Source organism: Barbus barbus (genome assembly GCF_936440315.1).
Source record: "Barbus barbus genome assembly, chromosome: 13".
Taxonomy (NCBI): domain Eukaryota; kingdom Metazoa; phylum Chordata; class Actinopteri; order Cypriniformes; family Cyprinidae; genus Barbus; species Barbus barbus.
The window spans coordinates 29,266,016-29,280,099 of record NC_136741.1 but is presented as its reverse complement, the minus strand read 5'-3'; the positions used below and the strand labels follow the sequence as shown (position 1 = coordinate 29,280,099).

At 35.6% G+C, this 14,084-nt stretch overlaps 1 protein-coding gene across 1 annotated transcript in view; it reads left to right on the top strand.

The window, feature by feature from the left end:
- Positions 1-14,084, top strand: part of LOC306879692 (voltage-dependent calcium channel subunit alpha-2/delta-2-like) — a 215,212-nt gene that overhangs the window by 141,204 nt on the left and 59,924 nt on the right. The window contains exon 6 of the mRNA XM_079432836.1: positions 3,474-3,609. Coding sequence (XP_079288962.1) covers positions 3,474-3,609 — 136 coding nt within the window. The remainder of the gene's footprint in view (positions 1-3,473; positions 3,610-14,084) is intronic.

The window sequence follows — 14,084 nt, the reverse complement described above, 5'->3', positions numbered from 1 at the left end:
AATCAAATGAAATAAAAGACGACATTTAATCTCTCAAGATCTGATTAAACAACTCCACAAACAGCATTACCAGCTTCACGCATTACAATTTGACTTTATTTCTATCATATATCTACAAAAATTCTTTGAAAATTAACAGAGGTTTAGATGTTTTATTAAAAAGGTTTCGTTTGACCTCACCTTTATGGCGATCAGGGTTTGCTTTAGTTGGGCTCTTGACCCTTGACTTTTTAATGTTGGATTTTTTTTGGCTGCTGTAACTGTGTTTGCAAAGCACATTTGTTATAGCAAAGAAAAGCCAATAAAAATTGTGATTGTGGTTTTGATTAATTATTGATAATCATTATCTAGTGGCCTGGTTGACTGATCTCATTCAGTGTAGAAATTAGGGTTATTTCCATCTTCTGGTGGTTGGGAACAGAGGAATTCAGGCCTTGAACTATTTGTTTGTAAAATGATTCATGGAGTAATCAGTTGGAAGCTGTATTTTTAAACATTCAAGTGTTGCTAATACAACTCATTGTGCTCCGTAGAAATTTGTGTTTTGATAACATGTTGACGTATTGGGTTCCTTTCAGTTTATTCCTGAAATTTTAATTTTTTCAAAACTGCAGAAACACGTGTGACACTGACACATGCACACTAACACTCTCAAAAGGCAGAAGTGGCTTGTAATTTTGTTTGAGATTAAAATGAACCCTTGAAAGATAAAGGTGCGATTGAGAGAATCCTAAAAATGTCATTTTTGGCCCTCTCAACCTTTAATTAAACCTTCAAAACAGGGTGATAAAATTAACAAATGAGGTAATGAATGGAGTTAAACAGGTGGTGTATGGACGGGGAAAATGAACCAATCACTCCGTCCTGTGTGGATTTTGAGCTCCTAATTAGAAGCTGTCTTGGGTAATTATGACTGGGCTCGACTGACGCTAAAAACACTCCAGTGAGTCAGGTGGAAGAATAAACAAATAAAGGACGCCGAGCCGAGATCCCCTCAAAGACGACTTTTCCAAATCAGTTGCCTGAAACGTGTCTAAACGAGCAGAAAATGGGGTGTAATTATGTGTGCCGGTGATGTGTTGCCTTGAAAAGCGCAGAAGTGTTTGTCATCAGGGTGGTGCGGTCATTTATAGCTTTCCTTCAGTTTAATATCTCTGCTTAACAAGCAGACTGCAGGAGTTTGGAGAGATTATATGCATCAGATCAAAATGAACTTTTATGTATGTCCTTTAAGAACGTTCCTAGGTTTACTGAGCATTAAAGAAATTCACTGTTTGTTTTTGTTAATGCAATGCAACATCCTCCTCTTCTGAAGCAGCTTTTCTTTTTTGCTTTTGCTTTTCTATTCAGTATACTGTTGCAGCCAGAAATGTCACGCAAATGTAATTTTTATGTTGGCTTTAGCATACTACAATTTTTTCGGCATGCAGTATGTGCGTTGAATGCCATGTGAAAATGTTTATGCATGGAAAAGCAACATGACCTTCTGCATTTGCCAGAATATGCAGTGCAAAACTAGAGCTCACAAGATGTTAACTGATGGACTGGAGTGTTGTGGATTATTGTGATGTTTTTATCAGCTGTTTTGACTCTCATTCTGACGGCACCCATTCACTGCAGAGGATCCAATTGCGAGCAAGTACTATAATACAAAATTTCTCCAAATCTGTTCCCATGAAGAAATAAACTCGTCTACATTTTGGATGGTCTGAAAATGAGTACATTTCCATTTTTGGATATACTATTCTAAGTTTCTCTACACAGTATCAGTATTTGAAAACTGCTGTTCGAATAAGTGTTAAATCCTGTTAGTTCAGGTTAGCTTTAGTCATGACCTACTAAAAATTTCTGATTATTAATGCTCTAAATCAAGTATGGAGCCAAAACATTATTACATATGAACTAGTCATGAGTAAAGTCAATGCACCGTGTCATTACAAATTATTGGCAAGGAAAACAAAGAAATCCCAACAGGTTTTCCCATTTTCATGAGGTTATTTGCATCCTATATGTGCACGTGTGTGTTTGTCACATTGAGGGGTATTGGAAAACCACCGTCTCCATGTTCGGCTCAGCAACAGTTTATAATTGCATTTTAATAGACAATTAAAGGCAGGCCATAAATCAGCCCTCACACTTGGCAGGAAGCTTGAATTTAATTGAGGAAAACAAAAAAAACAAACAGTGTTTATACGTCAACCCCAATTAACCCATGCCACTCTATTACTGTACACCGCACTTCACCCTGCGATGAAGACAAGGGTGTTTGACTGTGAGATGAAGAATCAAAGACAAAGAGAAAGATTAATGAAGCACAGTGAGTGGAAAATAATTGAATAATGGCAATTATTGAAGAAAAGGTCAGACTGAAGATTAAAGATGCCAAAATTGCCATATTCGCTTTTATTTTGCATGTTTAATCCAATTTCGTGTAAAAATGTCTTGTGCTTGAAATAATGAAAGGAATGTGAATCATGATTATCATTTCAGGTTTGTTTGTCACACTGATTATAAAGTTGAGCACATTGCATTGTGAGATACTGGTTATATCCTCTTTTTTTAGAATATTAGAATGATTTCTGAAGGATCATGTGACTGAAGACTGGAGTTATGATGCTGCATTCAGCTTTGATCACAGGAATAAATAACATTTGAAAATATATTCAAAAAGAAAAAGCGTGATTTTAGATTGTAATATTTTACAATATTACAATTTTTACTGTGTTTTTGATCAAATAAATGCAGGCTCGGTGAGCAGAAAAGACTTAAAAAAAATCCTAATTTGTAACTTCTGTCTGGAAATGTACATAATAATATACATAGTGCAGAACTAGTATGGAAGTACAGCATTCCGACTAAATGAAATTATCATGCAGTTTATGCATTGGCTTAATTCTTATGCTTAGCATACAAGAATGAGGTATTTAATAAATGCAAACAGTTAAAATCCAGTGACCTTGCCATTTTTTATTTATTTTTTGCTGGCTTGATACTTTCACTGAAGTTCTATCAAAGCCAGACTTTTTGAGTCGAATTTTGATTCGAGATGCATTAAAATGCTAATTAGCTGGCTGTGTGGCGGGCTCAAGTAGAGGGTAGAGCGGCTGTCGTTCGGCAATCATTGTGGTGATTTATTGACGGGGTTAATCGCCTGAAGGACTTCAATGTGAATGCGATAGCCATCGCCGACGCTAATTGATTTTCTGCAATTTGCGAACACTTTGATACCTGCTGTTGAATTGTGTCGTGGATGAATAGACTGGCGATGTATTGCGGCTTTTCCTCCAAAGAGCCGCCACCTTTGAGTTGTGGAGGCAGGATTACCCCTGTCATGTCTGTGTAATTAGTGTTTGTCTAATTAATCATGGATGTGTGTGTGTGTCTAAGTGATTTTCTGCACAAAGGTTTGCTGTGTGTCAATCAATGCATTTGGTGCATGTGCGCTGATGTTTATCTGCTTCTTTTTGTTGCAGCCGGATGATGATGGAGAAAACCTCTTGGAAAACCCGAACTCTCTTTCTTTGGAGTTTGTGGATGATCCCAACTTCAAGAATAAAGTCAACTACTCATATACAGCCGTACAGATTCCTACTGACATCTACAAAGGCTGTGAGTACTGAAAAAAAAAAAAAGTGCCTCAGAAAAAAAAAATTCAGAAATGTTTCTTGAGCAGCAAATCAGCATATTAGAATGATTTCTCAAGGATCCTATGACACTGAAGACTACAGCAATGATGCTGAAAATTCAGCTCTGCATCATAGGAATAAATGACATTTTAAAATATATTCAAAGAAACAGTTATTTATATGGTAATAATATTTGAGAATATTACTGGGGTTTTTTTACTGTTTTTTTAATAAATGCATGTTCACATAATAATATAAATAATATTGGACTGCACTGGCTGAGCAATATCCTAAATTGAGTTGGACTGAATGGGAAAATTGACACTTTAGCATTGTCTTGCATCTTGTATTATTCTATCACATTTTACCTTGCATCATTTTGCTGATGGTTTTTGAGGATGAGAGCAAGTCACACAAGCTGTCCATGCTGACATCTGTCTGCTTTGACTAACTTGTGAAGGAGGAGTTTGATTGGACACACTCCCTTTAACATCCACACAGGATTTAATTAATAAGTCTATTTTGCTCATGCATGATAACATTGTTAGTAGTTACAATTTAGTAATAGCATTTCATTGTTTTTTTCCCCCTATTCTATTAGGTTAAACCTGTGACCGATGGGTTGTGAATCAACAGTTGAGAACTTCTGATCTATATGAACTGGCTTTGGTCAAGTCAGAACTGTAATTTAATATAAATCAGCTTCATTTTTAAAGATCAGATGCGTTCCTTATGCACATTTTCTTTTATGTGTATAATGTATAGTAAAATATACAGTGTGTAATGTTGACTGGCTGTATTGCTGTACTGTTTAGTAGGATTTATTTAGACCGTGTTTTACCTCTTTCCTCGTGGGAATCTGGAGTGTTACTGAAGCATTTTCAGTTCTCATTTTATGCCGAGTATCTGAAAATATCCAGCGGTTTGTGTGCGTGATGTGCTATCTGTCTGTCTGGTGTCTGTAGAGGATTTTACAACTGAATCACCGTCTTGTATCTTTGATAGCATCTCTCGGGAATCCCTTGAGCAGTCCTTCGAAATGATAGCGAGATTCCATGTGTATGTTCTTAAAGGCACACATAATGGTCAAATGACAGACAATTTTAAGCTATACGAACTCGATTTTACATTAAGAGTACAGCTTTTGGAGATAAATGTTCACTCTTTTGGTGTTTAGAAAGTGTTTCTTTGTCGCTCTGTGATTTATTAGTGTGTTGACTTGGACAGATGTTTGTAGAATATCCTGAGTGCCTCCTTCATCTGTCTGTGGATGTTTGTGGGCTTATGGGTAATGGATGATTGCAGGAAGATGGATGCTATCAGAGTGCGATCAAACATTTGGACGCTGTTAACTTTGCTCTGCTCTAATACATAACCATCACATGTCACTGTATAGAGGGTCTCTGGAGTCTCAGAGCGTTTGATGCATAACATGGACGTTTCTTTGACAGAGAACAATAACACAGATTATGTGAGAAGGATATGTAAACTGTGAACAGAATATATTTCAGCTGTGGTCTAGATGACTATTGACCTGTTTTAAAAACAAGCAAATTATTGCATAAGTAAAATGCACTGGATCCGTGGCCTAGTGGTTTGTACACGTTATCTGGCTAAATCCTGTCTCAGTGTCAAACCTTGAGCCTAAAGCAAAGAATTTATTACTTGCTACTTAAGTACTCTCTCTCTCGCTCTCTCTCTCTCGCTCTCTCTCTCTCTCTCTCTCTCTCTCTCTCTCTCTCTCTCTCTCTATATATATATATATATATATATATATATATATATATATATATATATATATATATATATATATATATATATATATACTATAGAAAATATTTTAAAAAATGATAAAACGCAACAAAATTAGAATTATTCAAATAAAGATTAACAAAAATTAAAATAACTAAAAATAGAAACTTTATAAAATTGTAAACACAAGTATTTCTTCTTTTCTTGAATTATATATTTGTATAATACCAAACTTACCTGTGTAATTTTTTACATTGGAAATACACTGACTTTTTTAATCAATAAAGTTTTGTGATGTCTGGACTGTCCGCTGTAACGTAAGGTGGCGTGACCGTGGGCTCATGGGAATTGTAGTTCAATAAAGGTATGAGTGATAACCTCTCCACCTCTCTGCGGCTCACGCTGCTAATTTGGCTTAGAGGATGAGGAGGGAAAGCAGAATTTAAAAAATCGCCATGACCGGGAACAGGGATTAAACATTGCCACGGCAACAGAGATGTCCTGACCTGACACTCGGAGGGTTAGGAGTTTAGCGGATGTACATATCTAGATAAACGAGAAACGGAGAGTGGAGCTTCTAGATAGTCCTCGCAAAGTAAATTTAACTGGAGAGGGCAAAATTTAAACCCTACTTGCTTCACTTCATGCCTAACACCCCTTAACCACGGTAAGATCACTGTAAGTGGCTTATTGCTTTCAAAAAACTAATATCAAATCCAAAATTGTCCGTTTACTCTATTAATGGCTGTTCTTGGTTTTATTGGGTTTATCAGAGATGGTTCCTCATAAGTGACTGATTTTTGCTCTGCATAGATTGCGCTAATAAACAAAAATGGTCAGAACACACAAACGTTGTGTTAAATAGTCCCTATTTATTAAATTGATGACGTTTTTTTTTTAGTATTGTAGTAGGAATCAATTATTCATATCTGTAATTTTGAGTTTTACATTAATTTTAATATGTGCCCAGACAGCAAGCAGTGTAGGCCCAGATCCGGCCCACATCTGGCCCGCATCGATTTCACACGGGCCAGATGTGGGCTGGATCTCGGCCAAAACTATGTTGCTATATAAACCCAAGAAATTGAGAACTCATTTGAAATGAGGAAGCCGATTGCCTCCATTCATTTAAGTTTAGAAACCCGTAGTTATGAGTACTGTGAACCTATTTCATTTGAGTTCACTAAAATTATATATACCTAAAATGCAGATAAACTCAACTCAATTATTTTGTGTTATTGAAACTTTAATGATTACAATCTTTTAATTTAAATACATTTACACCTTTTTCTTTGCTTTGAACAAACTCAGTTTAATTGAAGGCAGGATTTCCATCCAATAAATATGTTTAGCCGGGCACCTAGTGGCAACAAGTGGGCGGGCGATATGCTAATGTTTCAGGTCAACATGAAACGGCTTGGGACTCGTTTCAATGATTCAGAGTCGACTTTCTTTTGAGAGACAATAACTATACAGGGTGCACTTTCAGATTTAAAACTTTGCAGAATGTTTTCATTCACTTAGAGCTGTGTTACACTTCATAAAGTAATTTTCAAAAATTCATAATAGGGCACTTTAACAATGTAATCAATATTCTATTTATTAAAGCCAAGTATGAATCTCAGCAAGTTTTACATTTATTCAAAAATAACTCAAGGCAGTAGCAATTACATAACATACCTTATTAATGAACTTATGTTCAGCTATTCTTTAACTTTTAACTATTTTGGATTTTTTTGGATCATCAGTCATCAAAGCTCATTAAAAATTGGTCACAGATACAGAGATTTACTTTAAATTTCACCTCGCTGTTTACTCACTAAAAAATCCCATAGATCGTGTTTTCAGGCCATTTCAAGTTTATTTTAACATAACAAAGTGGTTATACCTAAGTGTGTGAGTTGTTTACTTATTATTTTAAATTAATCTTCCCATTAACGCCGTGATATTTATTCAGACTGATTCGTGAACGCAGAACATGAACAAACACAAGAGGCATGATTTAGCATAACAAACAATCGCAGCTGATCATAACCAGTCATATGCAGTCATATTACGATGGAGGCATTGCCTTCTCTCACATGACTTTCCCCATTCATTCTCAATTCAATTACCCCCCACCAATGGACTCAGGGGAGGCGAGAGAGACTAGTTAGTCTCTTATTTGAGTGAAATGAACTCATTTCATTTAATAAATATGACTGTTAGGTTTTACAGTGTATGAGTGGCTTTTTCCCCACTAATAAAGCACAGCAGAACCACAAACGCAGTGTTTGTCTTTGTCCCAGACAGGGTTGTGTCCCGTCAGAAACTGTCCAAAACTGCCTTTATCCAGACGCTGGTCGAGTGAGGACTCCTGCGCTCAGTCAGGCTTTAGCTGGTGTATTGTGTGGTGCTGATGTGAGACCAAAGCAGAAAGTTTCCGCTAATAGCAGCGGCTCCGAGTGAAAATGTTTTGTGTGTGTTTCACTCTTCATGCAGTAAATGGGCCGGCGTGTGTGTGAGTCCTGCTTTGGCGGCTCTGCCAGGCCTCCGTGGCCATTTATTGAGATTGAGAACGTTTCCTTGCCCGACTGTAATGAACCATTTTATGATTCATTATCCCACCGATGAATTCCGCTGCCAAGTCTGCAAACTTTCTAATTAGCACGGGTCAAACAGCCACACAGTTTCCGTCTAATTATCACCGCCTATTACGGAACGGACACTGGAGGAAAGCCATAGTGAGGTGGGTGGTGCGACGCTCAGACGAGGTGTTAGAGAAATACAGCAGAAAAACTCTAGCGCTCAGATGATGCTCTTTCATAATAAATTCATTTATGTTTAACTTCATCTCAGATATCTTAGTAACGCTTTACAAAAAGGTTCCATGTGTTAACATTAGTTATTAGTTAACATAATGAAAAATACTTCTGAAATAATTTATTAGTCTTAAAGTTATTTCATAATTCAAACCAAACCATACCGTAATAAACTTTTAATGTTATTTAATGAATCCGAGTTAACATGAACCAACAATAAACATTTTTTAAATTATATTAATGAAGATTAATAACAAATATTCTTAATACTACTAATAATAAATTCTGCAACAAACTGAAGCGTCTACGTGTAATGTGGGTAAAATCTCATTTAATTTGGCTTTTGTAGAATTAATGAGAATTATTTGAGTTCATATTGAGATCTCCTCATTTTCAATGCAGCAAATTTGAGCATAATTTGAGGTGTTGGGACACGTAGTTAAAGAAACAAAGATAACGTCAACCCAAAGTCTCCATTTGATCTCCTTTTAATCTCATTTTAAGACACAGAATTTAGAAATCACAAAAAAAAACTCCTCCAGTGACGAAGACTATCATATCGTCAGCTCGACTCCAGCAGATTAGCTCAGCTGACAGAGAAACAGCCGCTTCAGTCCTGACACATGTGCTAATACAGATCAAGTTCATTCGTTATTATTCTGAGCAAACGTCTTTGATTTTAATCCCCGCTGTAAGAAACTGTCCCCGTCTCAAGTTATTTTTCAGGCCTCAATTATTGTTGGAGATACTCTTGGAAAGGGTGCTTATTAAAGTGAAATTGAAAGACTAATTGTGTGTGTGGATGAAAGGCGAGGAGAAGCAGCTTGAACGGATTAGCACCTCCCGTGGATGAGGACGACCTTTTTTCACCGTTCTTCTCAGACTTTGGGAAAAGCAAACCAGGAACCGGTACTGCGAGAGCAAGTCTGGTTTGATTGTAATGGTGTTTTTCATCCTTTCAGATGCCATCTGTGGGAAATAAAAGATCAAGACATGCAGCTTGACATACCAAAATTAGCAATTATATTTACATTTATGCATTTGACACATGGTTTAATTCAAAGCGACTTGCATTGCATTCAAGCTATACATTTGATCAGTTCAGACCCATGACCTTGGCGTGATGACTGATTTTATACAATACAATACAAACTAAGACCAGGAACATGCAAATATAAAAGTAAGATGTAATGTAATTAATGCAATAAATGTTAATATATATAAAAAAAAAAAGATACATTTCAAGTTGTCTTTATTTAATTTTAGACAAAATAAGACCAGGAGCATATAAATATCACAGTAAAAATAAAGTGTAAGCAATTATAATACATTTTTATGCATTTTTTTTAAATAAATTATCAATTTCAAGATGTTTATTTTATTTTGGACAAAATAAGACGCGAGTATGTAACGAGTATGTAAATATAAAAGTAAAAAATAAATTGTAAGCTATTTTAATTTAATAAATGGTAATGTATTTTTTTAACCATCTTGACACTTTATTTGCAGTCTGTCTTTCATCATGAATATTAACTGGTATTAATATGAATTAATTTCCAATAATAATGTTTAAAGTGATTTATGAGAACAAACAACTAATTGTAAGGCATTATGTTTATATTATAGTGAATTAAGAGTGCCATTATGATGCATTATATAATACTGGTTTCATAGGTAGTGTTAGACGACCTGTAATGGTGTTTTACATGCTTCCAGTTTGTGTATAGCTTGACCGTGTCATTACCAGGACTGAACTATAGTATCCGAGCGACGTCAATCACAGCATCTGTGTGCATGCCTATCCAAGATTTCATTTTCTTCCCTCTGCTGGAAGCGAGATATAACAGAACCCCCTCTGAGATGAAGAAGTGGAGCTGCTATAAACAGTGGATTTGAAGTCGTTTTCTCTTCAGCGCCTCCTCCTCGCTCCGCACTCGTCCTGCTCAGTGAAGGGGCACTATCGCTCTCCGCCACACTAATTAAAAACCTTAACGCAGCCAACGCCTTCCTTCATTCACCAGCACATTCACAAATTATATTTCCGCTGTTTATTGGTTACAGTATCATTTTAATTAAAGCTTTTTTTCCCTTTCCATTTTCCGCCAGCAGTTCTGAGATTCTGCAAAAAGTCGATTTGTTCCTGTTGTTCTTGCGGGAACCTTTTTTAAAAAAATATTTTTTTTTTTTAAAGAGGAAGATGAATACTGTATGTGGACAAAGCTGAACTGGAGACATGGTTTAGTTAGCAAACCATAATCTGCCTTTGATAATATTATTTACGTTTTTTAAAATGGTTAAAAACAGTGTGAATCATTTCGATTCTTGCATCAAATTCAAATTATTTTACCTTTAAAAAAAATCCAGTGTGCGTTTTTCTCTGTAAAATATAATCAGTTGACCTAAAAACGTGTTTTGTAAAAAAAAATGATAGCCTTAAAAATTTGTGTGAAGTAATATTGGGATATGCTATAGCAAATGTGGTATATATATATATATATATAATATAGTAAATTACTTTCTTTGTAATTAGTTCTAAAATTTGACAAATGTAAATACAAATATACAGTAGTTTGTATTTATATTTTTTAAACTACTACTATTCTACTGGACATTCACTCCCCCCACCTACAATTCCAGCCGGCCTGAGACTCGAACTCGAACCATTAGGTGTGTGTGACGTATGATCCACTGCTCTGACAGACCGCTGACACTGATAGTGGATGTGTCTCGCCGTCTCTGGCCTTGATGTGCTCAGGTGTGAGGTGTGGATGAGATGTGGATGCTAAGGTGAGCTTCAGTTTGAGAGCTGTGAATGTGATTGTGCAGCAAACACAGAATCTGAGAGTATGTGTGTAAAGTGTCTTAAACAGCAAAGTTAACAGTAAGATTGGGTGATTTTACTGTATTTAACTGTTACAAACAAGCTTAAAAAAAATATTATGTCTGAGTTGCATTGAATGGTAATTTTGTCCGCATTTTACTTTTTTTTTTATTTTTTTTTTAATATATATATTTTTTTTTTAATTATTATTATTTATTTTTTTTTTTTGGATATGATGATCTCATAATTTTGACAAACATAAGAAATGATAGAGCTGGCTGACAATTTCTAAAACTTCTTCAAACAATACGTAGTTCAAAAGTTCTTCCTTTTTTAAATAAATATAATATAATAATACTTTTTATATATGGGTGCACTCAGTGACACATTACAAGCACAATAAATATCATAAAGAAATAAAGCATAAAACACATATACCATATAAAGAGACAAATAGCATAAAAACGTATAACATAAAACTTTTATAGTATTTTATGTATTATTATTTATAAATATTCATGACAAGAACAGAAGTTTGTGTCTTTTGCTACTGAGGCCAAAAACGATTTAATTAGATTGAATTATAAATTAAATTGTCAGTGAACTACAAAGATGTGTGTTTTTTGTTGTTGTTGTTTTAAGTTGATGTTCAAATTATTAAATATTGTTAAAACAATTGTTATTGTTTAAAGAAAAAATATTTGTATTGCCTAATCTTAAAGGATTTTAAATAGATTTAATACATAAATTTACAATAAATAGTAAATATATAAGATATTCTAAAAATATATATTCAGTTAAATATGGAATTATATATTTGCAAAATGCAAAAATATTATATTTTAATATGATAAAACTAAAATATTTCAATAGTGTTAGTGTAGACTAAAACTTATTGGTTATTATCAGTGAGTTGATCAAACAGGTTCACAAATCCATCTTAATGACTAAATCTGACTGAGTAATAAGCATGACGGGATACGGTATGAAGGATTTCTGGCTCTCAGCACACCCCATAAATCGGCCTCGTAACCTGGGCCGCTCCTCGTGTACCGCTTTGCTCCATAACAGGCCGAGCGTTCAGCACAACCGCTGCTCTTAAAAGTGTCTGAGGAATTGTGCATGATGGATTCTCTCTCTCTCTCACACACACACACACACACGCTCTTATTTTGAAGGATGGTCCCCATGTAGTTCCACCCCGCCACACACAAATTCTCCCTCGGAGGATATTTTTCTTTTTATCAATTGTCCGGCACAAGTCGCGTCCTCTGTAAATAAATCAACCGGGGCGTTTGTTTTGCGTCTGTTTCCTTATCTACCCAGCCCTCGTAATTCTGCTTAGACGACCTGCCACTGTGCGCCCGTGTGTGTGTGTGTGTGTGTCTCTCAGCTGCTGTCCACTCCGGTGTGGTTGAATCTGTATATACCACCCTGTGTGTGTCTGATAATGCTGTAAACAGTGTGTGTGGGAGCCTTCCGCTGTATCCTTGACTCAAAGACACACTTAAACATCAGATACTTAAATATATGAGTAAAGACATTATTTGGAGCAGAGCTGCAATAGATTTTGAATTTGTGCACTTTAACCTGTCATTAATAATGTTTAGTACTATACAAAAATTTATATTTCAAATAAATGCTGTACTTTTGAACATTTTGTTTATGAAAGAATCCTGAAAATGTAAATATATCACTATTTCCAAAAAAAATTAAGCAGCACGACTGTTTTCAACATTGATAATAATAAGAAATGTTTCTTGAGCAGCAAATCAGTATATTAGCATGATTTCTGAAGGATCATGTGACACTGAAGACTGGAGTAATGATGCTGAATGTTCAGCTTTGATCACAGAAATAAATTACATTATAAAATATATTCAAATAGAAAACTGCTGTTTGAAAATGTAATCATATTTAACAATATTATAGATTTTTTTTCAGTATTTTTGATTAAGTAAATATACTTAAAATAAACAAAGTATTTATCTATTTATTATAATTATTTTTTTTTTTTTTATTCCAGGTCATCTTACTGAATGTGAACTGCATTGCATTGTGGGATGCAGTCTCGTGTTCTGGTTGCATGCATACATGTCAAATGTAGTTGATCAGCCAGTTATTTCATGCATACAGAAAGTTGACAGTGAGGACTGTATACATACTCCATACTGCAGAGATAGTATCAGAAAAAATGCTAGTATGCAATTTCCAATGGCTCTGAAAATGAAGAAACAAGTGCAAAGTGCAAGATAGATAGATAGATAGATAGATAGATAGATAGATAGATAGATAGATAGATAGATAGATAGATAGATAGATAGATAGATAGATAGATAGATAGATAGATAGAACATGCTTGTGTGAGGAAGCAGAGAGAAGGAAGTGAATGAGATGTGTTAGTTCAGTAAGAAGAGTGTGAAGGAAAATAAAAGCGGAAGAGATGGACGGAGGAGGACGTTTTCTGGCAGCGTCAGGTCAGCGTTTGCGCTGTGTGTCATGCAGGTGGGTAGCTGTGGATCAGACGCTGGTGACGGAGGGAGCACGAAAGATGGAGAGACATTACTGACACGCTGAGCATAACAAACAGAGACAGAGGAGGACAACAGAGAGCTGAGCTGAGCGGAGCAGACAGCCGCAGGTGCAGACAGACAGCTGAGAGTGAGACACGCTGCAAAAGTTTTACTTGCTCTCTGAGACAAACTGCATGGGACAAAGGTGGAGTACGCTTGCAGAGAGCTGTCAGTTAAATGTACGCCTGGGTACGAGAGCCCTCTCAGGTGGTGTACGGCGTTGGGAAGATATCAAGACACGACCGAATCCAATCCTGTCCACTGAGACTCCTTATGAAGAGCTGAGATATATGTACACTTTAAACATTTGCTTAGTCTTTTCTAAAGCTCACTTCAATTAGTTCAAGATCATCAGACATGACAATGTGCTGCGTTTAGAAGCTGGTTTCCATCTGTGTTTTCATACAGAACTGTTTTATGTTATGTCAGTTATTGGTTAGCAAATCAGTAAGGCTGCTGGCTTTGTTTTCAGACACAGTTTTGGTTTTGTATTTTTTATAAAGGGCATTTT